At 34.8% G+C, this 27,201-nt stretch overlaps 1 protein-coding gene across 4 annotated transcripts in view; it reads right to left on the bottom strand.

The window, feature by feature from the left end:
* Positions 1-27,201, bottom strand: part of LOC149782954 (ras-responsive element-binding protein 1-like) — a 98,884-nt gene that overhangs the window by 30,164 nt on the left and 41,519 nt on the right. For 3 of the 4 annotated variants that reach the window (XM_089934510.1, XM_089934509.1, XM_089934508.1), the window contains exons 2-7: positions 20,100-20,197; positions 14,278-14,682; positions 11,069-11,119; positions 4,344-4,548; positions 3,081-3,589; positions 437-1,607 (exon numbers count right to left, since the gene is read on the bottom strand). In XM_089934510.1, coding sequence (XP_089790636.1) covers positions 437-1,607; positions 3,081-3,589; positions 4,344-4,548; positions 11,069-11,119; positions 14,278-14,682; positions 20,100-20,197 — 2,439 coding nt within the window. The remainder of the gene's footprint in view (positions 1-436; positions 1,608-3,080; positions 3,590-4,343; positions 4,549-11,068; positions 11,120-14,277; positions 14,683-20,099; positions 20,198-27,201) is intronic. The other variant, XM_089934511.1, reaches the window with a different exon arrangement.

A 27,201-nucleotide genomic window follows, 5' to 3' on the forward strand; every position in this document is an offset into this window, starting at 1 on the left:
TAGTCCTGTTCCCAAAACAGAATAAAACCTTTAAATACTTTTTTTAAAAATAAAAATAGATCATGAATGCAAGAACTGGATGTATTGTGTTAGAACCTTCAAACTGAGTAATTAAGCATGAAGGTGTAGTAGTAACCATACATATATACTCTCATACAACTCTGATCCAAATGTAAACAACATAGACCCTGGTATGTCAACACCATCTAACAGAAGATAAGGATCTATCCTATTTGTTTTACTGATCTGTCTGAACAAACTGCACAGACCCAGATCTGCCAATACAGGTCTGGGTCTATGTTGTCTATAGTTAGATCTGACTTGCACACAAGTATATAAGATAAATGAGACAGGGTACTAAGTGGTCTCATCGGAGTTTATCTACCTGAGAACACTACAGAGAAACAACTCATTAACTGACAATGCTTATTCTCACCTTTGAGCGCTCGATAGTTATGGAAACTTTCATCACAGTATTTGCAGGGGTAAAGGCCCTTGCTATTGGGCTTGATGTCATTGAGATCCTGTGAGCTAACACAGCTACTGCTATCACTGGTGGAAGGAGATGGAGATGAACTTCCAAGGGATCCATTCACTGTAATCATGTCTGACCGTCCACTGTTAGTGGAAGACTGTGGAATGCTTATTTGTGGTGGCATGGTCTGAGAAAATTTTGATGGAGATGGGGAATGTACAGATAGAGGAGATCGCCCTAGATTGGTGGGACTCTGCCCTGGAAGACCTGGCATCATGCCAAGACTCATTGTGGCAATTTCCAACATCCTGTGATATTCATTCAGAGTCGAGGATCCAGCATTTCGGAACAAAGGAATCTGATGGAATAAGGGGCTGATGGGATTAATCTTGGAAGAGAATGCCTGACCAAGTTTGGCAAAGTAGTCATTATTGATAAGTGTCTCTGATTTGATTGGTTTGCTGGAATGTTTGGAATGAGTGTTCTTTTCTTCATCTTCCTTTACCTTCAGTTCAAACATTGCCATGAAATCTTGTTTGGCCATGCTGTCAGGCAGATTGCTCAGGTCGGCACCGTCAGCCCGAAGTGAAGTATGAAGTTCAGCAAAAGCTTTGTCTGACACATGTTTGAGCATGTGTGTATGAAGTTCATCCACATCTACAAAGTCACACTCACAGAGGGGACATTTTGTCACAAGTTCATTATCATGGATGTAGGAATGGAGCTTTACTGCAGTTTTGCAAGGGAATGCTTTCGAACATGTCTTACATTCAAAATTATGGTATGCGCTGCTTGAGATCCTTGTATTCTCCTCACAAAAGTGTTTGGCAATCAGCGGAAATTTCTCTACAGAGAAATCAACAAAAGTGAGATCATGGAAGCCTACATTTGTGATATTTTTGTCATCCTCTCTTACTTCTTCCTGACACTTGCTCATATTCTGTGCCTTGGTATGCACAAGAATCTTGTGCATACGCAATTTGTGATTACTTGGGAAGCTGAGATTACAGATCGAGCAGTTATTGGAGGAGTAACTTGAGTGGGTTTCCAGATGAGTTTCCAGACCATATTTACAAAGGAAGGTCTTGCTGCATACTGGACAATGCAGGACACTATCTTTATCACCAGCATCCTGTAAAATGAAACATACTGCTGTGTGTCACATAATAATTCACAAGGCCTAAAGAAAATTGTTTAAAATTTAGAAAGAAATTTATCGAGAGAAAATTTTATTCATGACAAAAATTTGGGTTAAACAAGTCAAATCCAACTGTCTACAACAATGAACCTGATCTGCCAATGCTATATGCTACAACAGCTCTGGGTCATTCTCATTTGCAGTTGGGCTTGTGTTACAAATGAGTGTACACATAATGTAACATACACAATCAATGTATTCATTTTTGCAAAATTTTAATTATTAAAATAATATGATTTGAAACAGACCTGCCAATGCTAACAAGACCTTCTCAGTATGGCAATTAATTTTTTCAAACACAAGGATAATGATAATGATTAAAAAAAGGAAGGGGAAAAAAATCATCATTACTGATCATCATCATCAATCATTATGAAGATACAAATTCATACATATGCCCCATACAAATTATTACCAAAGTATACTTTAACATCATTTCATCAATTTTTCATGAATAGTTCAATAAAATACTCTCATGGGCAGTGATGCTCTACTGGCAATGAAGAATTTCCAGCAATTCAATATAAGACAATTTCATTCTTTTAACTGTTAAATGCTGAAACTGTGATATTCTTAATGAATTACCAAACTTAAAATGTTCTGGAAAAGTAGTGCTAACAAGATTTTCAAGACGGCTATTGTAGTGGCCATATTAAAAGTGGTTAGAGCATCCGCCTTGGAAGCGGGTGGTTGTGGGTTCGAACCCTGGCCAAGTCATATCAAAGACTTACCAAAATGGTATTAACAGCTGCCTCGCTAGGCACTCAACATTAAGAGGTTAGTGTTAAGACTGGTCGGCCTGGCATCAGGATAATGTGACTGGGTGGGACATGATGCTACATGTCTGCGGCATGATGCCCCTGTGCTAGACATCACTATAAACTGCCACACTACAGACAACGTAGCGATATGACTGAAAATTTCTTAAAGCTACATTAAAAATCCTAATCACACATTTAATTTTGTAGTGATAACTAGATTTTTAAGATGGATGATATAGAAGCAATACTGGAAATCAGTTCTTACTTAGGACCAACTGGGCATCATAAGAAGTATTTAAGTGAAAAACCCATGGTAATATGAATATTCATTCAGGAGGAATAGCAACAAGAATATTTTCAAGATGGCTGCTAGGGTGGCCATATTGGATGTCTGAGCACACCATTCTCATTTAGGACTAACTAGACCATAGGATGAATGTGTGTATAAAGTTTTATAGCAATCCTCCAAGCTGTAGATGCAGCAATAGCAAACTTGTACTCATGAATGGACAGATGCTGGACAAGAGACTTTCTTTTGGTCTAAGCCCAACAGATCTGAAGACTGTGTCCAGCTTTATGAGTTTTTTTATTCTAAAAAGAAACTTTGCAATACTAACAAGTAGTGTTCTGGTGTTTATTCTCTTACCTTCAGCATCTCTTCTTTAATCTTGTTGGAGGCAGCTTGTTCTTCCTCCTTGCTGGGGAGTATTTGATATTCATACTTAACTGGAGTCACTGGAATTGTCTCCCCTTCACTGCGATGCTGCCGTTTAAGTGGCAGCTGCCATTCAGAGGAGAAACTCAGAGAAGAAAATGGCCGCTTCATTCCCACCATGAGCAATGAGCTTGTATCAGAGCTGTGACTGAGAGCTGTCTGGGGCTGTCCAAGCAGACCTGGCATCAAATTGTTTGCCGCCACAGAGGATGGTGGGGAGACTGTTCGCTTAAAACCGTCTGCACTTGATGAACTCACTCCCCCGGAAGACGAGAAAGGGTTCGCTCTATTTTTCCATGTCTGCTTGCCACGTCTTGAAGGAATTCGAATTCCAAGAGCATTCAGGCTCTCCTCTTTGGTATGAATTCGTGAATGTCTATGCATATTCCCATTAGTGGTAAATGACATTTTACAAACTTGACACTTAAATGGACGTTCACCTGCAATGAAAGGGAACAGAAATTTTGACAAAATAAATTTATAAATCTTAACATGTAAAACTGAACTACATAATAGGCATGTTGCAAATGCAAAGCTTTTCTCTGAGATCAATTTCACCCTCACTGTTTAACAGTAATAATGTACCTGTCCGTGTATTATCAAAACTGTCTCTGCAGAAAATCAAGCTCAGAATCACAAAATCTGATATTTGTTTTTGCTTCATTTATACCCATGTCATTGAAATTTGGTATGCTGGTTAAGTTAGGAGATCCTGAGAGTTATATAATTCTAACTTTATTGTTATCCAAGTCACAGGCGGTCAAAGCTTTCATGCTAGAAGCTTATGCTTACGTGTATATTAGTTTCAATAGTAATTATAATGCAGCTACTTCCCTATCACAAAGTTGAGACTCGGGCATTAGTTCTGACTGAAAATAGTAAAGGTATGCAAGCTTATTATGGGATATATGGCCTTCCAATGAATATATGGTACAATGTATAATTTCTCACATGCTTCTGGCTTTGTTTAAAAATAAAAAGTAAAGACACAATAATTGCATTCCTAATAAAATACAGTTATGGAATGGTTCACAATTGTTCTTTAAATTAATCATTCCTTTGGATAGTCACATTATTTTGAAATTAAAGGCTATTAAACATAATAAATCCATTTCTTATTTAAACTAATATATTTAAAAAAAAGGTTGAGGAAACAAAAATTGTAACGCAAATAAAATTAAATTCTGTACTAACCTGAGTGGACGAGCATGTGTCGATCGAGTGAGCTCTGGGAACTAAGCAGCTTGCCACAGATCGTACAAGAATTAGACTGATTGCCTGAAGATGTGGTATTGTGGGAGCGGATATGAACTGTCAAATCATGGGAATTCGTCAGTGCTTCACTGCATATGGGACATAAAAATTTACTCTCACCATCTTCATCTTGAACAGGCAGAATCTGCAGGAGGAAAACAAAATAATGTAAATCAAAGATTTGCCAAAACACAAAAGTTCCTCAATTTTGAGCATCATCATTTTCTGAACCTTTTGTTCAAAACATTTACATACTTGTTTAAAGCCATTAGTGAGATCACCAGGATAAAAAATATATTTTACAAAAATGACAAAATTTTAATCACAATAATATACTATTTGAAAATTACAGTAAGAACAATTTTGTATTTTCTTCAACAAAACCATACAACTTCTGATGACTGAAATAAATATTTGTTTTATCAATGCAAACTGAACATTCAAATAAATTTGGAAGATACATGGTAATTTTAGTTTGGATTTTTTTGTTTGCTTTCCTTGAATCTTTCTTTTTCTAAATTTTTTTCTTCAGGTATTCAAAACAATTGAAAGATGTCCACTTCAAGAAATCTGAATTATTGTACTTATTCGCTTATAAGATGAATCCAACTGCAAACAGCACAGACCCAGATCTGCCATTGCATAATGCACCAGCAGATCTGGGTCTGTGTAGTTTGTTAGGATAAATCACATGAACAAATAACAAAGACTCTGATCTGCATGCGCAATCAGCTAAGGCAAATCAGGATCTTTGTTGTTTGCAGTTTGACTAAACTTACAAGCTAGTATCGACAGTAAGTTGAAAACTTAATTTAAACACAAGCATTCAATAACATTATGTTCATTGTAGTACATGTATATATAAAATAAAAAATGAAAATATCTTTTTATTTCAATCACATTCTTGAACAGAACTCTTCCAATACATTTTATAGCACAGCTCTGACACTACATCTTCAAACTATATTGCTATCCCTGAATACTTGCATTGCATATTAAATCCTACAAATAAGCAAAGTAAAACTGGGTTGGAAGATATAGATAGTAAATAGGAAAAGAACACTACATAAAAGCAGAAATATGATAAGGAGTAAAGCTAGTTTCAGCATTGAAATTTAGTATTGTTCCAATAAAATCTGAGATGTTACAATTATGCATATATCCTGTATATCTATCTTAATAGTAAATGTCACACAAGTTAACAGTTAGTTGGTTGGTTGGTTCTTAATGGGATTTTCAGCACACTGTAGACTACATCATGCTGAATAAAGAACAGCTAAGTCCCTTTTTAAATACAAGAACAGCTCCTACCCAGGCTGGTAATGAACGCACAACCGTTGAATTACCAGTGTGATGCTCCATCAAGCGAGCTACAGCTGCTAAAATGCTGAAAGTAAATGAAAGCATTTTTCCTGCCACTGCAATAGATTTAGTTTATTCCAAAGTAAAATGACCATACCCCTGTACAATCTACACACCAATGTAAACAACATAAACCCAGAGTATTTACCCCTGTACAATCTACACACCAGTGTATATAAACCCAGAGTATTTACCCCTGTACAATTTACACACCAATGTAAACAGCATAAACCCAGACACTATACCACTGTACAATCTACACACCAATGTAAACAGCATAAACCCAGACTATGTACCCCTATACAATCTACACACCAATGTAAACAGCATAAATCCAGACTATGCACCCCTGTACAATCTATGCACCAATGTAAACAGCATAAACCCAGACTATGCACCCCTGTACAATCAACACACCAATGTAAACAGCATAAGCCCAGAGCATTTACCCCTGAACAATCTACACACCAATGTAAATAGCATAAACCCAGAAAATATACCCCTGTACAATCAACACACAAATGTAAACAGCATAAACCCAGACTATGTACCCATGTACAATCTACACACCAATGTAAACAGCATAAACCCAAACTATATACCCCTGAATGATCTACACACCAATGTAAACAGCATAAACCCAGACACTATACCCCTGTACAATCTACACACCAGTGTAAACAGCATAAACCCAAACTATATACCCCTGAGCAATCTACACACCTATGTAAACAGCATAAACCCAGGCATTATACCCCTGTACAATCTACACACCACTGTAAACAGCATAAACCCAAACTATATACCCCTGAACGATCTACACACCAATGTAAACAGCATAAACCCAGACAATATACCCCTGTACAATCTACACACCAATGTAAACAGCATAAACCCAGATCTGCTATCCCATAATACCATGGCAGATCATAGGCAATGTTTGTTGTCATTTCAGGCAAACAAGCCTTACGTGATGGCAGATCTGGGTCTTAGTTGTCCACAGATGGTAAGCATGGGCAAATATAATACACACACACAATCGTTTAAAAAAAATGTAATGTAGCTCTGTGAAATACAGCAGAATCCCCATCCTAAACAACCCATAAATGAACCAAATCATTTCAAGAGATCCATATTTAAATTTGAAAAGATTTAATAACATTATTAACTTTGTACCTGTCTTTAAAAAAAAACAAGTTCCAGCAATCAAGAATGTTCAAACCCATCAAAGTATGAGCCCATGACATTATACTATTATTTAATATTTGTTACGTAACTTATCAAAGAAAATTTCAAAATAAAAAGTATTAGTAAAAAATATAATATCAAAACTGAAAGACAAAATTTGACTGGTGTACATTTCAATATTGTTAACATTATATAAAAAAATCACAAATTATTCTAAATTAAATATTTAAACCTTAAAAACATATCTGATAGCATATACAACCTCTTAGACAGCAGATACATCCTAGTTTTACAGTTGATAAATAATAAATGAATCACATACCTATGCTAAATTCAATTTTACTGCAAGAATTGAACTGGCTGTCAAACACCATACAAAACTACATACACACTTTACGATAGAGTGCAAAATGATGCAATATTATGGGCTTGCCGCCACAATGATGAAGTAGGATGATGAGCTAGGTTTTGTACTGTACTGCATTTAGCTCTGTCACCTGGTTTTTCTTGCATGATGGGTTTCCAAAACCTACTGACAGTGATTGATGACTTTTACATCCCTGCAGAAGAAACAATCCTCACGCTTAGAAATCTAGATATCCTGTTGAACAAGTGACATGTACAGAAAGGAAGAGTTATATATCATTGCTCTCCAGTTTCCTAGGTAGGGCTGGTGCTTTACCAATCAGTGCCAGGCATGTGCCATTCAAATGGCCCAAGGGGATTATAGTGCATCCGTGTGTACACTGAAACTCTGCTGCTCAAGGAAATGAGGTGCCGCTTGAGATAACTAGTTATGCTATTACTTGGGATTAATTAGACTGTGTCCTCCTGTCAACTGCCAGTCTGGATTCTGTCATCGACTTGTCAGCTAGTGTGCTGACCTCTACTGGCAATCATGGATGTTTTATATGATCAAGGGAAATCAATCTAAATTGCATCGCCATGTCAAGGGGAACTGTTAATTTGTTAATTCATGAGTGCACAGAATGAAAGCTCACATACATGCATGCATGCATGCATGCATGCATACATTCATACATATATACTCACGTACATACATACATACATTACTGACTGTAATTATTAAATTCAGTATTTGCATAAGGTTTCAGCAAAATTGCAATTGATAAACTTTATTCATTCTGCTGCACAGATCACTGAGCAAACTATTATATCTGAAAATCAACAATAAAACAAATCCTATAAAATATTCTAGCCTTGTATATTTAACAAGTTTCCAGCATTTGACAAAGACAGTGTCACAAAAAGTCAGAAATACAAAATCAAAGTATATACAATTTAAAATCATGCATAAACATGAAACAGTGGTATATGTTTTGCTAAAATAATGGCATGCAAACAATTTTAATTTTAAATGCATCAGAATCTGATGACAATCTTGCATCAAGTCAATAAAATTTGAACATTTCTAAAACTAGCCATCCTCTTTTGAAAATATTTTTTTAAAGATACATACAATGCTGACCTGTTGTTACGCATGACAAAGGTGTAACCTGAAATTAATTCAGACGTCTGAAAACTCAACAAGAGGTTTTTCACAGGTCATACTGAACCGTATCAATAGCAACCCCTGCGCATAAAGGAAGTCTCCCTCACAAGCCTCCTGACACTCTCCAAGAATAGATTTCAGGAACATAATTTATGTCTGTGATCCTGCACTTGGATTAAGAAAATCTGACTTGATAAGCAATATATAGTTCAGAATCAAGAGATCAAAAGAGCTTGAAAAATGATCTTGCCGTCAATCCAAACAAACGGTCAGTGTCAGAAGGTAAGGAAAGAGTGAACTTAATAGAAAAACAAAGACATAAAATTACTTTTACATGTTTGCAGAAGGATTTTACTCCTAACAGCAGATGCTTGGTTAAGTATGTACAAAATTCAAACTGATGCACGATTTCTCCAGAAAAATTACCATTTGCATAAAGTTCAACAAGCAGTCTTTTTATTTTCTGTAATCATTATCATTCAAAGAAACACTGTACTTATAAACAATTTTTCTTAAATTTTAAATGTGGCTACCAGAGTCTTTTCTATCTATTTTCCCATTACTCGCCTGGTAGTTGAACTCTGTCCCTCCCTTTTATTACTTTCTCTCTCTCTCACAAACAGATTATTTTCATCTCACATGTGTATACACATACAAAAATGCACATATATGAACAGTATTCTGCTGATCATGTATACTGTTTTTATTCTTAAAAATATCGCACCCGAAAGTTATTTAGCTGCACGCTTTGAAGTCATGAAATTTAAAACTCGACTCTCCAAATCTGGGGTTTTAGCAATACAAGTTCAATCTGAGGGCTTCTGACTCTGAATTTCTCATGAAAGGACAAGTACCAATATTGTTTTGAGACCTGATCACAAATTTAATAGTGCCAGACTGATTCATTCAAAAGCCTGTGGGCAATGGATCCCATAATGAACTGAACTTATGAACTTTAATGCCTCCTGGTTATAAATGATGCCCCACTAGTCTGAACACAGCTGTATTATCATATTTTGTTAGACACAGCCTGCCTGTAAGATAGCTACAGAATGGAAGAATGGAACCAACAGTCAAGAGTATATACATAACCTTACATCAAATACTGATCATTGCTAAACAAAAACCTGAAAATAAACAATTACTTCTCCAGAAATATGGACTTTATTATGTTTGTGCTTATCAACTTTTAACATTTACAGTTCATCTTCTATGGTAAATCCAAGATGCCTTTCTTGGAAAAAATTTTAAACTGGGTGGGGAGGAGGAAAAAAAGGAAGAACTTAAAAATTATTTTGTAAAATATGGTAAAAGTTCAGATGTGCTGATTAAAAGAGATTTAACTTAATAATAATTAAACTTTTTCTTCTGAATAGCAATATAGTGTTCAAGGTAAAGTACAAAGCTGATAGTTTTTAATTCTTTTATCCATGTACAGATATGAAATGTTAGAAAACAGTACATTTCTGTATACCATTACCCTTCACCATTCAATGTGATTTATTAGTACATGCACTATACTAATCATGCAGGTTTAAGTGTCCATTTACATTACAAACCTTATAGGAAATAAGCAAAGCAGAGCCTCAGGCAAGGGAATAGGAATGGAGTGAACTTGAGGAGTTAGGATCTTTACAGCCAAGACTACAGGGTGGCAAAATGGCCTAACTTAAAATAATAATATCAACATCACAAAGGTCCGATTCCCTAACACTATCTGATGAAAAAAGAAAATATATACAAACTGTGTACAGTATTAATATCAAATGTAAGAACTTATTTCATGCATGCATCCAGCACCATGGCCCATCAACAGTTGTTTTGCTCAGAATATTTGGTCTATTTCGAAGTATTGTTAGAATTATGAAGAGCATACAGTTTTTGAATTTTTATAAATATTTTTTTATGGAATGAAAAGATAAATTATGACAAAGTGCAATGTCATTAGCATGAAGAAAGCAGAACATTATAATGGTTGATTAAGATCTATCTACCTACAAACATAACCGATTTTAAATACAAGACTTAACAACAAAAATGCTACATTTTTTCAGCTACTTTAAACAAATATCATGACGAGCAAATTTTCAGTTAAATGCTTATTTATTTATTTTTAAAGAAACCGTTACAGCAATATTTGGTAAACTTTTCCATATCAATCTAGCTAGGGAACTAGTATTATCCAAATGTTTCTTAAAAGGTTTTACGATATATTCTGACCTGGAAAGTAACATTTTTGTCAACTGTTAATATACTGAGTAGAATCATCCAGTTTTTCAACCATTTTATCCTAACAAAACGTCTTCAATACTCTTTATTAAATAAATGTGCTTTTTGCAATAGTATTTCATTATCAAATTAAGTTGATAACAATGCATTTTTTAATAATTCAAAAGTGATCAAATTTAAAAAGTGAATTTAATACTTGGAGACAATTTATCGCACTATGATATTAGTGCCAAGAAATTTTGCTGAATCATTACCTTCTGATCTGGAGTGCTAATAAGAGGAAAATAAACTTTATTGGTGAGCAAGACAACTGCATGCCTCTAAATGAATTCTGAATATAACATATTTACATTGAACTGAGTAACATGAGTACCTTTTCTAAAAGTTCATCATCGATATCATCAAAGTCTTCCTCATCCTCTGTCTGAAAGAGTACAACAGTAAAATCCAAAGTGTGCCAATTAGACAACCTTGTTAAATTTTTTACCGGCATGACAACTTGACTTGTTACCATGAAAAATTCATTTCTGGAATGCTATGAAAGGACAGACATGATCGTATTCTGCAATCCATGCAAAACAAACAAGCCTCGGGCTGCTAGATATAAATGTTGTCAAAAAGGCCTGTCAACAATTGTATTCCAGTTATCTCCCTTGCCCTATAAAATATGGTAAAACTATCTTTGCCCAGAGGATTAAGTTTAACAATGGCAAAAAGTAAATTGGATGAAAAGATCTACTTGTAAAGAAGATACCCTATATACAAGTGTACAAGTCAAACAAATGGAAATAATAATCTGTATAAATATGTACATTACTCCTTGAAAGTTTTTCAGGTAACCTTTACTGCATGAAAAAGATTTTCACATTCATCAAAAAGGAAATTTATATTTGGCTGTGAAGAATCATTAAGAACACATACACACACACATTAACTCATTAACTCCTGGAGGTTTTTGTCGTTTCGCCTGAAATGTTAGTAGGAAACAGATTTTGGGGGCTATTTCTGAATACATCCTAATACATCGACTTCCAAGAGATTTCCCGTTAACCTAATGCCTAGTTGTGTTAGAAACATTGTTTTTCATTGGCTATTTTACTTGTGCATGAGCAGAAGGGTAAAAGTTGGAGTTCTTTTAATCTCATTTTACCACTCTTTATTTCAAATGCCCATCTGATCCTGCCTTTTGCAAAGGTTCGCCTGTCTGTGTGAAGTTCAGACCAGTCTGCCTTAGATCTGAGGCCAAAAAGTCTAAAGTCTGGACACAAAATCAGATTCCGACCAAGGTGAATTTTGTGTGGAAAAAAATTGGGTCCAAAAAATTAAGTTTTTCCCTCTGTATTTTGTAGTGCAACTAGAACGTCCAGATTATTTGGTATCATTGTAGAGCTACATCTGTCTACCTTTCTATAATACCACCCACTTTAGTGTATCATAGATGACCTTGACACTACAGAGCTCTGCAGTAGGCTACTACCTCCTGACGCATAAACACAGTGCAAGGAGTTAATGAGGTAACAATGATTTTGGAAATTTTTACGAATTGTCAAGGAATGGCTAAATTGGTCATTTATGTGCAGTGTCGATGCACAAGTGATTAAATACACAAGGAATATTCAAATTTGGTGACATCAAAATGAACCCATTAACTCATTAACCCCTGGACCTTTTTGTCGTTTTCACCTGAAATGTGAGTAGGAAACACATTTTGGGGACTATTTCTGAATACATCCTGATGCACAGACTTTCAAGAGATTTCCCGTCAACCTAATGCCTAGTTGTGTTAGAAACATCGTTTTTCATTGGCTATTTTACTTGCGCATGAGCAGAAGGGTAAAAGTGTTTTTTTTTGTTTTTTTGCCTAATGGACCCATCATTTCTGTATCAAGACCATTTTTTATTCAAAATACCCATCTTATCCTACTTTTTGCAAAGGTTCACCTGTCTGTGTGCAGTTCAGACAGGTCTGCCTTAGACCTGAGGCCAAAAAGTCTAAAATATAGACACAAAATTGGATTCCAACCACAGGTGAATTTTTTGGGTGGAAAAAATATGTAGGTTTTTCGCTCTGTATTTTGTAGTGCAACTAGAATGTCCAGATTATTTGGTATCATTGTAGAACTACCTTTCTATAATGCCACCCATTTTAGTGTATCATACATGACCTTGACACTACAGAGCTTGGCAGTAGGCTACTACCTCCTGACACGTAAATGCGGCGCCAGGGGTTAATGAGTTATGGTTGTTTACTTACAATATTTATAGGAAATGGATGAAAATTTGAGTGTAATGATTCTTAGAAACTGTGTCAACATGTTTAATTGATCCAATTCCTGTGGTCCAATTTCCTTGGTTGACAAAAGGAGCAAAACTAGTCAAGGTCAGTGAGAAAGATACTTTCAGGTTAAAACTAGACAAAGTACAGTATACATGTAACTTGTCCATTCAGAGTTAGCTACTATCTATCCTTATTTTTCATCACAAACTTTGTTTTTTCTGGGTAAAATCAATTTGAAATTAGGGACCATTTTAAATTTACAACTGGGGCTGAACTGGGTATATGATGTGACTGAAATGACTCTTGTTTCCAAACCATATGACCATTTAACTGAAACACCATGCGATAAATGAAAGACAGGATTGAAAAGGTTTACTGTGTATGCACTGACGGGTCAGAGTTTAAATCATCAGCATGAGTAGCAAAGACTTGTACTACCGTATATAGCAAAGACTTGTACTACCGTATATATGGTAAAAATAGAAGTGTTGCACTTTGAGCGAGCTCAAGAACATTCTCCCACCTCAACCTGCCAGTGTCCCCCTAAATTTAACAAATCCCTAAATCCTGATCACTATAGGGCAACTGGGATACTTATGAAGTCCTTATCAATGCTCAACCATGGTGCAACACTGCAACAGTTTAAGATGTGGAGAAGCCAAACAATATGTGTTTATTGTCTACATTATGATTCATATAAGGCAGAAGTGAGAGAGCACATCAAAGATTAGTTCACTCGACGTGAGTGAGAAAACCATGATTGTAACACCAAGCAAACACACACACTAAAACAGTCTTATTACTCAAATTTCCACAAACCCTTTACCAAAGTTGTTTTTAATGGGAAATTCACATATTACAAAGGAAAGAGAGACTTGTAAATTTCCCATACTAAAAGTTTCTCTTTGACACTTGCTATAAGTTCTACATCAAAGTGGAAATTTGGACTGGACATGTTAGGTCACTCTGAACAGGCAAAATACTTTCATTCAGTTATATTTTTAATAGTAAAACAAGTCATCAGCCACACTTAAATGCTGTCATATACATGTAGCATTGCAGAAATCTGAAGATTTCCAACTTGCCTAGAATACAGATTTTCAAGTTACTGCACAAATCCTAATTTTTCACTTCATTTTGTAATGAAACAAGGTCTTGCCAAGTCCTGGACTGGTTTATATACATATATGTATATATCACTGTGTTCAGAATGACCTAACTAAAGAAATGAGCAGAAAACAAGAGAATCAGTCTTATTAGGTCAGAGGAATTTCCTACAAATGTATTCAAGATGCTATTACTACCTTTGAACCACGTCTGGATGCTTTGGATGACAACTGGGACAGGAAGGAATCGCTGTTGGACTTGGATGAAAGGTTTGGGGTGCTAGGAGTTGTAGAAGACAGGCTATGGTTACTAGACATGGAATTGTCATTATTCAGATCTGGTGGTTGGATGCTGGACAGAGATCTCTTATTATGTGAAAGTTCAAAGCCATTATTATTTTTGGTTTCAGAACTGTCATCATTTCTCAGTTCAGACTGAATTTTGATGGACAAAGTGTCACTTGACCCTTTAAGAGGGTTGATACGAATTACATCATTACTGTACAGAGATGGAGGGTCAGATGCATCCTGACTGTCATCACTGTAGTCCATCTGTGACGTGTCCACCACCAGTGGTCCAAACTCGTCAAACTCATCTGAGTCCTGCAACACAGAAATTCTATTTAAGTATTTAATGTACTGAATGGTTCTTCCTGTCGATCACAGTCAAGTACAAAAATGTATAGGCTCAGAACATGTAGTTTGTTTTTTGGTGTATTTCTTCTTTCATCTTTGACATAAAATGATCTGAAAGTAAAACTGAAAAAACTCGTATTTTACCAATATGATAAAAACCTTCTGAAGAATGTGGAGATCAACCTAAAGGAGCTGGATTTATCTAATCAATTTCATGAGTTTAAGTACACATCATCAAGCTTTGTGATTCATGGAAGATGTGTATACAAGGACAATATATCAGGTTTGTTGCGTGAGGTATCTACGCCAACTTTAGAAGATTGGAAAAGTTACTATGCATCCTATGTTCAACAAATGTATTTGCTCTGCACGAATTGTTCCAAAGCAGCTCTTGTGAATGGCTTTTGATAACCTGTCATGAGCACCTATCATATGGTTGGCGACACCATGTAAGCTGATGCTCTCCAGCCTTAACGGTTCTCTTTTAGAGAAATTCAATGGCCTATTCAGACGCGCTTGGCAACTGATCATCAAACCACAGGATAACAGCAATTACCTACTAGGCCCTCTGTACCGATGAGAATCATTTAAATTAGTCCTCAAATAAATGGAGCATTTTAAGAAAGGATACCTGGTCAATCAAAGGAATTTAAACAACTTACAAAAACTACAAGACCATTTAAAATTTGTACCCTTGTAGAAAAAAAAGGGGGAGGGTAAAGTTACATAACCAAAACAGGCTCATAGCCATAATCAGGACTACTGCATTCAGCATTTCCTACAAATTTCCACTAAGCACTTAATCCAGGTCTACTTTTCAAGGTAGAAGAAAATGTAGACGTTTACTTTAGGGATGAAGCCACAAGAACTTATTTAAACATGTCAGTCTTCACCATTTTAGTGTCACAGTCTCACATTGCAGAAACAGTGAAGCATCATATTTCATGAAAAGAAATTTAATTTCTATTCCCGAATGATTAATTAGTAATGTATTAATACTGGTTAACACTGTTAAAAATAACTGCCATAATGCAACATAATTCTAAATAAAAATGGTATAGTATTTCCAGTTGATTCAAAACTTGGCACTATTAACATGTTCATTATTATGATTATTAGAGGACCAAAAATATACATACATACATACATACATACATACATACATACATACATACATATATATATATATGTGTATATATATATGTATGTGTGTGTGTATATATATATATATATATATATATATATATATATATATATATATATATATATATATATATATATATACACATACATGAAGTTTGAGAAATAGAAATAAATTTATTAAGCTTCTCTGATGAGGCAATAAAGTGACTATTAAAATCTTCTATTATATACTTAAGTATGAAATATTGTGACTATTAAAATCTTCTATTATATACTTAAGTATGAAATATTGTGACTATTAAAATCTTCTATTATATACTTAAGTATGAAATATTGTGACTATTAAAATCTTCTATTATATACTTAAGTATGAAATATTGTGACTATTAAAATCTTCTATTATATACTTAAGTATGAAATATTGTGACTATTAAAATCTTCTATTATATACTTAAGTATGAAATATTGTGACTATTAAAATCTTCTATTATATACTTAAGTATGAAATATTGTGACTATTAAAATCTTCTATTATATACTTAAGTATGAAATATTGTGACTATTAAAATCTTCTATTATATACTTAAGTATGAAATATTGTGACTATTAAAATCTTCTATTATATACTTAAGTATGAAATATTGTGACTATTAAAATCTTCTATTATATACTTAAGTATGAAATATTGTGACTATTAAAATCTTCTATTATATACTTAAGTATGAAATATTGTGACTATTAAAATCTTCTATTATATACTTAAGTATGAAATATTGTGACTATTAAAATCTTCTATTATATACTTAAGTATGAAATATTGTGACTATTAAAATCTTCTATTATATACTTAAGTATGAAATATTGTGACTATTAAAATCTTCTATTATATACTTAAGTATGAAATATTGTGACTATTAAAATCTTCTATTATATACTTAAGTATGAAATACTGTGACTATTAAAATCTTCTATTATATACTTAAGTATGAAATATTGTGACTATTAAAATCTTCTATTATATACTTAAGTATGAAATATTGTGACTATTAAAATCTTCTATTATATACTTAAGTATGAAATATTGTGACTATTAAAATCTTCTATTATATACTTAAGTATGAAATATTGTGACTATTAAAATCTTCTATTATATACTTAAGTATGAAATATTGTGACTTATTGGTACAATAATTCTCATACTTTTTCATTCCTTTAATTTGAAAAATGTAATTTTATATTACGGCATACACTTGATTGAATGCCTACAAAAGTTGTACCTGAAACACAAAAAAATACTTTGTTTTCTAGAACAAATAAATGTAAACTGCCTTACATTTCATCATGAAATTGACCTCTGGTAAAGAAATCTGACCAAATGCTGTTTGCATCTCTGAAGTTATTTCCCCTTACTTCCGTGACAACAACAATATACCCGCTGTGATGCATTGCTGACTTGGACTTGCACTGTTTTCAGATAGGGTCAAATAATTTTCAAAATGATACACATCTTATTTACTGTGACAGATTAGGTCAACCCAATCCTACCACTTTCTCCAGTCACATGATCCGGCTATGACATAGAGGTGAATTTATGAAAAGGGGGTTGGGGTGACCATGTTAGTAGCCAAGAGTGAGTTTACACTTATAAACTTCAATTCTGGAGCAAGTTTGGTATATAACAAAAAGAAAATATTCTTTTCCTGCATTAATATGTTTCATCTGGTGATACCAAAAGCTATATATTTTAACTCGTCGCTTTGCCACGTGTCAAGATATGCTTTTGGCATCACATGATGAAATGTATCTGGTATGAACGTAGGAAAAGAAATATCCTTTATGTTTTCCTTCCAATTTTAGAAATGATACATGATACCGGGATACAATTATAAAGGGATACAAGATTCTAAAAGTAGTTTCCTCTGATATTAGAAACTTTAAAAACATTTCAGTATATTACTCCAAAAAAGTACCCAAAGGACTGTAAAAACAACCTTAATTGACCAAGTTTCTTCCTTCCTAAATAGAAATGACCTATTCAAGAATTTTAACATGCAGGATACTGTGGATTATGAAAGATATAAATTCAAGAAATTTACTGAAAAGTGAAGACATGAATGGATGAATTTGATGATACTAAGTCTGTTCAGATGCTAAGAACACTATTTTCATGATTACATTCTGGAAATACATATTTATGTATTCAATTTATGCACAACATTTTTTGTATCACATTTTCTGTATTTCCTCCTTGCTCTTACATCAAATACTTGTTCAAAATCAGGTTCAAATAAATATCCTAAACATTTTTGCAATTCTGGATCTACTGTTGCTATTTCTTGGTATTCCTATTCCAGGGAGTCACACCCACGGCATATAATAATTCAAAGAAACCTTGATTTTATTTGCTTAAACTTCCATAAGCAGCCTGAGGGGTGAGCACAATCTCACACCCAGCCTTGGATGGTTACATACATAAATTGAGAGTATGTTATCACAGGTTGTCAAGTGTGAACCTGGTTATTTGTTCAACAAAAAGCTCAGATCTTTCTTCTTTTCGATTGGCATTTTCAAAGCCCAAATTGCTGTTTATATGCTGCGTGTTCAGTCCTGCCTCTCAATTTGGAAAAGTATTTACCCCAGAATGTATGCCCACGAGTACTTGTATGGCAAAAGAAAGACAGTAATAGATGTAATTTACAGATCTATTATTATCTAAGATCTTGGCAAATCAATACTAGTCATTGGCTACCTGCAATAGCTAACACAGAATAGCTTAACCTACATCAGGGTTGCAAAAGCAAATGAATGGGTTACTGTTATGTTTCCTTAGACAAGTGGCAGTTTCTAATTTATATTGGGGCTTTTATAGTGGTTAATTTTAATGGAGCTGTCATTACAAGCTCGACTGGAAGAACTGAATGTGCTTAAATATGGCCAGGAATGATCTCAAAGTTACTACTGCGAGCTAGTTTTGATCCTGAACTTTCTTCTGCTTCATTAATGCAAGGTCAAGGTAAAATAATTAACAAGCAGACCAAGTATGCTATCCATGAAACCCTCCCCCTCCCCCCCCCAAAAAAAGGGGGGGGGGGCATAGGATCAGAGGAACCATTCTAAAAAGTTAAAAGCAATACCAGGATGCATCTAAACAATATTTGAAACTTTAATAATATAAATTAGTGTAAGGGCAAAATCATATAAAACAATGGCTCCATCCAAAGTGAAGTGACCATTTTCTTAAAACATGTCTTAGATAAAACAGTGGTTATTCTGACCGACTTCCCACACAATTGGTTGCTCAGATAAGTGGCAATTTTATGCACAACGTATCCAAGGGAAATTTATTTAGTCCATATGAGCTTTAAATCTGGAAAACACATGAAGAATCAACATTTTACTGTAAATATGGAGACCGACCTGAGTTGTAATTATTACAGCATTTCATTGGAGTATGCATCCAAACAATTGGATATTTCAACTACTAGAGCCACAATTCACAAAAAGATACTGATGCTTTCATAATACAGTCTAGAGGTTTGATCATGCTTAAATCATGTCCATAGAAAATCATACAAACCTACTTATTTCAGGGGGAAAAAAAGTTACATTCATTGAATTTTTTTAACTCATGAAGCTTTAAAAAATGTAAGAAAGTGATAACTGAAAATATACAATAATTGTTCTCAGAACTACTAGATGTTTCAACAGTGTCTGTGAAATAAAGGTGTCCCTAACCCCCACCCATCCCCACCTGTTTTCCCCAACACCTGAGCTGTGAAAACTTGAACCATACATTTTAAGGTTAATGAATGACTGCAACCATAATCTACCAACACTGCCACCGTGCAACCTGAAAGGTGATACCTATGCAGAACTATTGATAATAGTCCTATCTGCATAATGTACACACACTAATTGAATAAAGACAATAAGATATTTTCAATGCATTCAAATTACGCAAAACAATTTGTTTCAAGTATCATGTAAAAAAATTGTCAGTGTGTCGCTCTTGCCATAAACATAGCCAAGTTTCTTTAATATCACATTTGTTAACTTTGCTATTGGGTCAAGTCCAAGTCCCAGATGAGTTGTACATATTTAAAATAATAGCACTTGATAGCATTGAGCCATTAAAAGATGAGAAAGTTCTAAACCATGGAGCAAATGTTTCAATTTCTTATCGAGAGCTCTACCATTATTTCCGACACTTATGATAACAAGTGAAAAATTTAGAGTAATACCTGGTCATTTTCTGAGACATGATTGTTCTTGTCCTTGTGATTCTCTTTCAATTCAAATTCGTTGTCAAAATCCTTGACCTGGCCAACCCGTTCTTTCACTGGAATGAAAATAAAATGGATGAAAATTCAGAGTATTCTACATATATCAATTTTATACATATTGTAGTTAGCAACCAAAGATCCATATACACTATCGTACAATAGTATGTACAGTATCTGCATAAAATCTCTCAAGAAAAACTGAAAACCACTTCAAAATCATCTTTATCAGAAACTATAACATGTTTGGCAGAAAACAGCTTTTTCAAGGTTGGAGGTATGCTAAAGGAACAATAGTCATATATGGTATTCTTCAAAATGTATCAAAATGTATTAATATCATACAAAATGGAGAATTGTCTTGCATTATTTAGAATGGCAAAATAAATACTTAATCAGAATTTTTTCCTTTTTCTCATAAATTCATACCAAAGAAAGAAAAAAGTTATGTTGTATTTCCTTCTTCTAGCTGGCTAGTGGCTGCAGAATCAGTCTTATGCATGTCGCAAGAGGCCACTAGCTGGCTAGTGGCTGTAGAATCAGTCTATTGCAGTTCACAAGAGGCCACTAGCTGGCTAGTGGCTGTAGAATCAGTCTATTGCATGTTGCAAGAGGCCACTAGCTGGCTAGTGGCTGTAGAATCAGTCTATTGCATGTTGCAAGAGGCCACTAGCTGAGCCAACCTGCCTGATGTGGAATGCATCCTGTAATGAAGTTCCAACCATGGTTTTCAGCTTTCCAAAAGAATGCAGTTTTGTATGGGGAGAGAATGGACTTTGTATTTTGAAACAGTATCTCTTTTTGCCTTTCTTGTCACTTTGTTTGCCTTTCTGTGACTTTTGGCAGCCTTTTTACCTTGCCATTTGCCTTTGTTGTTGGTTGGGGGGTGTTTGTCTTCTGAGGATTTTGTCAACGTTTTCCAAGCTTTTGTTAGGCACTAAATGGCCTGAACCATGATTTGCTACTAACGCCCCCCCTCCCTCTCTCTCTCTCGCTCTCTCTCTCTTTATATATATACACACACACACATACACATACATACATACACAGATATATATATATGCACATACAGATACACACATGCAACACACATGTACATACTGTTTAATTTTAAGGGTAACATCATCACAAAGGAATATTCCCATAACTATAAATTACAACTGTTCTACCTCTTTGCAAATCTTTTCTTTTTTTTTTTAACCCAAGTTATCATGTTTATGTAAAGACATCATGCCAAGCTGAGACAGACCTACTCTTGTAAACCAAGAATCACATTTCTGGCACAGATACAGTCATTTAAATGGACTAAGTTTACAAAGTCATTATTTATGACCATCCAATTACAGACAATATGAGATGTATGGTATGAATGGATTTGGATAAGTCTTAAATATAGTAATAAACCTGAATACATAGCAATTCAATGAGCATCAATTTGATGTGATCAAATACTTGATTAACCATCACCCCAATGACCTCGATTGATCATGGATCTAACGGTGATTCTGACGTTGAGAGCTCCTAATAAAGGCTTTAAATTCCCAGGCTTCACAGTGTCATTGGACTTTGTATCGCACCAGTAACTTGATTAGGAGGGGGACAAATGATGCATTATTTACCACAATAACATCCATGACAGTTTGCAACAAAAAACCTTGGAGCATTTCCCGCGGCTTTGTAAATGCAGCTAATCTTTGTAGCTCACACAATTCTGCTTGCATGCAGCCATATGATGAATTGATCATCCTTGATGGAACGACACGATAAGATAATCATCCTAGCTGTAAGGACACATAAGCTTGGTGGCCATTTATTCTCCCACATCCAAAAATTTAGGTTACACCAGTAATTATGTACAATAATACAGTTATTTCACCTTGAATTACCTACACCTTCAGCAATTTATTTCTATTAAGAAAATCAGTCACTTTTGTGTACATGTACAATCAGAATGGTTAAAATTTTTGTGTACCTGTCAACACATACATGCCATCATTAACCATGGGAACTTTTGTAACGGTCAAGTATGAAGATATACCATAAAAATAACTACAAGTCATGTTCATTGAATCTGACTCATCAAGTCAAATTACCAGCTAAAATGACATGAAACAGGGCCACCATATGTTCCAAGAACATGTATAGTATAATGGTGTTAAAAGCAAAAGTGATGATGATGATGATGATGATGATGATTTTAATAATGATGACAATTATGAAACAAAGTATTAAACAACTGAAATAAAAATATATATATTCTACCAAGAATTGCCAGTCCTGTTCTACTTATATCAATCTGTAATGTGTAATCAGTAGAGGTTTTCATGATTAATGGTTTTCACACTTTCTTGGTTTAACGGTTTTATAGTATCTAGGTAGTTAAAATACACATAATGGGGGTGCAGAAAATAGTTATCACTGCAATGGAGGAGAGCACAATAACAAAGAAATAAATAAATCCGCAAATTAAAAAAAAAGAACACAGCCAGTTTGTTTACATTTACTATTCCAGAAAAGTTAGGCTAATGTACTGATGGATTCACTATGATGTTATTCGACAACTCCAAGTATTGTATAAGCTTCATATTATTTTTTTTCATCAAAATGAACTTGGCCCTGTTTTTTTATATACATACATGTATGTATGTATGCATATATATATATATATATATATATATATATATATATATATATATATATATATATATATATATATATATAAAATATTTTTTATTTTAGGAATACTACTGCCTCCATTCATCTGTAAATCAGGAATCCCATATGCCACTCCAGACTTTATCTCCATTTCTTTCTGGATCTGTACTGTGCACTGAAAGCATGTTAGTAAAGTACAGACAAAGAACCAAACTGACCCTCATGGTCAATACAAAAACAGTTAAGATTTAATTCTGTGCATCTCTCTCAGGCTTCAATTTCTGCATGGGGAACTGCATATAACAGACTGGTGTTTTGTATGTACCAAGTGCTGTTAATGGAGGATTCACATACATTTGAATGGAAACATTGGATTTACTCTTTATAAATAAAATTATAACAGTGAAACTTCCTTGAATTGGATCCCATCAGGACCATATATTTTGGGTATTGTACTAAGGTGGTGTGTCAATGGAGGTATGAGTAGTGTTAATAAGGCCTTTGTGACACAAAAACATCTTCTCAGTCAGCAGAGGCTGTCAAAAGAGGCCATACTGGGGGATGTCACTATTTTTATTACTATTATTATTATTTTTATCTTTATTACTGCAACAAGCTGCGAGAATTAATTACAATTAAACCTGTGGTTAATAGCAGCCACCTCAAGCAATGAGAAAAATCCTCTACTTGCTATATTGACTTGCTTATATGTCAAGTCAAAATTCAAAGAAAAAATTTCTGATCTGCTGTAGCATAATGCACCTGCAGATCAGGGTCTGTGTTGTTTCTTCTACTAATTATTCCTGACAAACTGCATAGAACCAGATCTTCTGGCGCATTATCTGATGGCAGCAAATCTAAGTCTGTGCAGTTAGCAGTTGGACTTGTCAATAATTACACATACCCGGTAGTAATACTGCTTAATACTTGTTACTGGGAGCCATGGCAGCTCAGTTGGAAAAGCATTCATGATCCAAGAGTTGCAGGTTTGGTACCCACCCAAACCAGCCCAGGTCTGCTACCTTGATGTGTACCTGGGAATGTCACTTGGCTCCCATTTCTTTGGCATGATATAGCTAATCAAATTTGATTTGATGGACTTTCAAAATGTCCATTTAAGATAGGTGGCTGCTTAATAAATGTGACCATTAAGGCTGGTTTGAATGTATTTCAGTATTATAGGCCTAGCAACTAAACGTAATTAAACGTACTACAAATTTTTCTGCAACTGGTGAACAAGATTGGGACTCGGGTAAGTTTTGGATTTTACGTGATATTCATCGAAGCTTTTATTTTCCACGATTTCTCTTTGTTGCCCACCTGACTGTCTGACCAACAGGCCATCTGCCTGAGTGATTTAGTATAAATGAATGAATGAATGGTGTGTGTGTGTGTGTGTGTGTACATGTTGGTGTGTGTGTGTATGTATGTATGCATGTATGTATGTAGTTTCATTTCTTGAGGCTGAATTACAAAAGGGGTGATCTGTCGTGTTGCTTTCTACATGAAGTCAGCATTTGTAATACATCATTCAGCAAAGCCAGGATCAGTCATGGCTGACACGATATTTTGTATGATCAAGCCTGCTATTGATTTATTGATGTTTGGCTTGGGAAATTCAGAGAGCTGCATACCTGTTGTACCTGGTTACTGGTAGGGAGGTGGGACTTCATCAGTCAGCCCAACTACCATAGCTATCATAATGTTAGTCCTGCTAATAATGTGCCTGCCAATTTGCCAATGATCATATCAGTATTAAAAGTCATTGCAAAGTATGCTTTGCATATAGTTTGAACATTAAACACAGCGACTGTAAAACTGGGGTACTATGCTGTGGCATCATTGTATGCATGTTATTGTCATCATTATCATCTTCATCATTGCTGTCATTGTATGTCATTGTCTTCATCATTATATTTACAAGTTCAAACTTGGATTACCAGTAGAAACTGTGTCACAAACAAGAACAGTAGTCAAAAATATGAGCAAATCAAGAAAGGTGCAGGGGGAGGGGATATGGTGATGGAGAAATGGAGCTAGCTGTAAATTTGCTTCCAAATAGGAAATTTGCTAAAACTTCAATAAGCAACAATGTACACAGTCTCTCTAGCTCACAACAATGACTGCCAATGCAGTCTCTCTAGCTCACAACAATGACTGCCAATGCAAAGTCTCTCTAGATCACAACAATGACTGCCAATGCAAAGTCTCTCTAGATCATAACAATGACTGCCAATGCACATATTCTCCCTAAGCTCATAACAATGACTGCCAATGCATACACAGTCTCTATAGCTCATAACAATGACTGCCAATGCATAGTCTCTCTAGCTCATAACAATGACTGCCAATGCACATATTCTCTGTAGCTCATAACAATGACTGTCAATGCAGTCTTTCTAGCTCATAACAATGACTGCCAAATGCACAGAGTCTCTCTGGCTCATAACAATGACTGCCAATGCAGTCTCTCTAGCTCATAACAATGACTGCCAATGCACACTCTCTAGCTCATAACAATGACTGCCAATACAGTCTCTCTACTCATAACAATGACTGCCAATGCACACAGTCTCTCTAGCTAATAACAATGACTGCCAATGCATAGTCTCTCTAGCTCATAACAACAGTTGCCAATGCATAGTCTCTCTAGCTCATAACAATAACTGTCAAAGCAGTCTTTCTAGCTCATAACAATGACTGCCAATGCAGTCTCTCTAGCTCATAACAGTGACTGCCAATGCACACAGTCCCTCTAGCTCATAATAATGACTGCCAATGCACAGTCTCTCTAGCTCAAAAGGAATCAAGTTATCATCTCGTATGATCGAAACTTGGAGATTTAGAGATTAACTACCTGTATCTTGTACTAGATGAACTGTTGTCTCAATCATATGCAAAATATTAGAAGACTTTTGTAAATTTTCAGTTTACTATTGGCTAACAATAGTTAACCAATAAGACCTGAAAATGGGCCATAAGAAAGAACAAAATAAATAAACATCAAGTCATAAAACTACACAACCTTAACAGAAATAAAAACATGACTTCCACTCACCACCTACAGACTTCTTGTGAAACTTCCCATTACAAAGTAAAGTCAGGACAGTACAATGTTAATGCACTCCCTTTGCATGTCTGCAGTCCTAGATTTAATTCAAAGTACTGACAGCTGAAAAGTTAGTGTATTCCAAATTAAGTTTCAATTTCAAGTTCTGACACCTAAACATATAACTGCACTCTTAGGTTCAATTCCAAGCTGTGACACATGAAAACCTAAATGCACTCCTAGGTTCGATTCTAAGTTCTGGCACCCAAGTTAATGCAGTCCAAGGTTCAATCCCAGATCAGACAACTAAACATCTGAATGCAATTCAAAATCTTATATGAATTTGACACCATAAAAACTGTGCAGTCCTGGGTTCAATTCCCTGTTTTGAAACTTAAAAAACTGTTTCCCACTCTGGACTGAATATTTCCTCTGCCTTGAATACTACCATATGCCAACATTCAAGCCATCAAAATTATCTAATATAATTTACGATATTGTTTTAAGTAAGAGATACCATATTTACTCACTTATAAGTCTAGTCAAACTGTAAAGAATAAAGATCTTTATCTGCCATAGCATATTGCACCTGCAGATCAAGTTCTATGTTGTTTGTTCTACTTATTACTCCTAACAAACTGCATTATGCAACAGTAGATCTGGGTCTGTCCCATTTTCAGTTGTACTTGTCTCATAAGCAAGTACAAGGAGTATACAGTATTCTACCATGATAATAGGTGGGGGAAAAAGCCTAATATACTTCTCAATAAGGGCTAGACTTGTTATCAAAGACCTCCACAGTAAATATTTGCCTTAATTTTGTAAAAGATGGAGCAGACTTGTTATCAAGTATGAGTAAAAAGCTGTCCTACATAAACAGTTTAGTTTATATACAGGTATCTACGAAGACAGGTTTTACTGTAATTAAACTTTTCACAATCTTCATGCATACATTAGCAAAAGTAAGATTTGTAACATCTGCCTAATTCTTTATTCCATATCAGTGGAATCTAATGAGATCTGCATGTCAAGGCAGTGCAATGTTTCAATTCTGACAGTTTTTCAGTTCATTTGAATACATTTTAACTGGTTTATATTCACTAATGATGGCAAATATATTTTTCATTAATGTCAACAAAATTCATCCTGCAGTATAAACCATATATAAACTTAATTACTCAGAACTTACATCAGATTCTTATGCAAACATTTTCAATGCTGAATTACAATTAGAAGGATCTAGCTATTTTGATCAATGATGTTATGTGTTGATAATGGGAAAGATAAATAACATCCTCAAGTGATCCGATTTGGCAGGCCTTAGAAAGCAGCCAAGTGCTCTCAGCTCACGTTCCCCAA

The sequence above is a fragment of the Sinohyriopsis cumingii genome, chromosome 15 (assembly GCF_028554795.1).
Source record: "Sinohyriopsis cumingii isolate HCF-2022 chromosome 15, ASM2855479v2, whole genome shotgun sequence".
Classification (NCBI taxonomy): Eukaryota; Metazoa; Mollusca; class Bivalvia; order Unionida; family Unionidae; genus Sinohyriopsis; species Sinohyriopsis cumingii.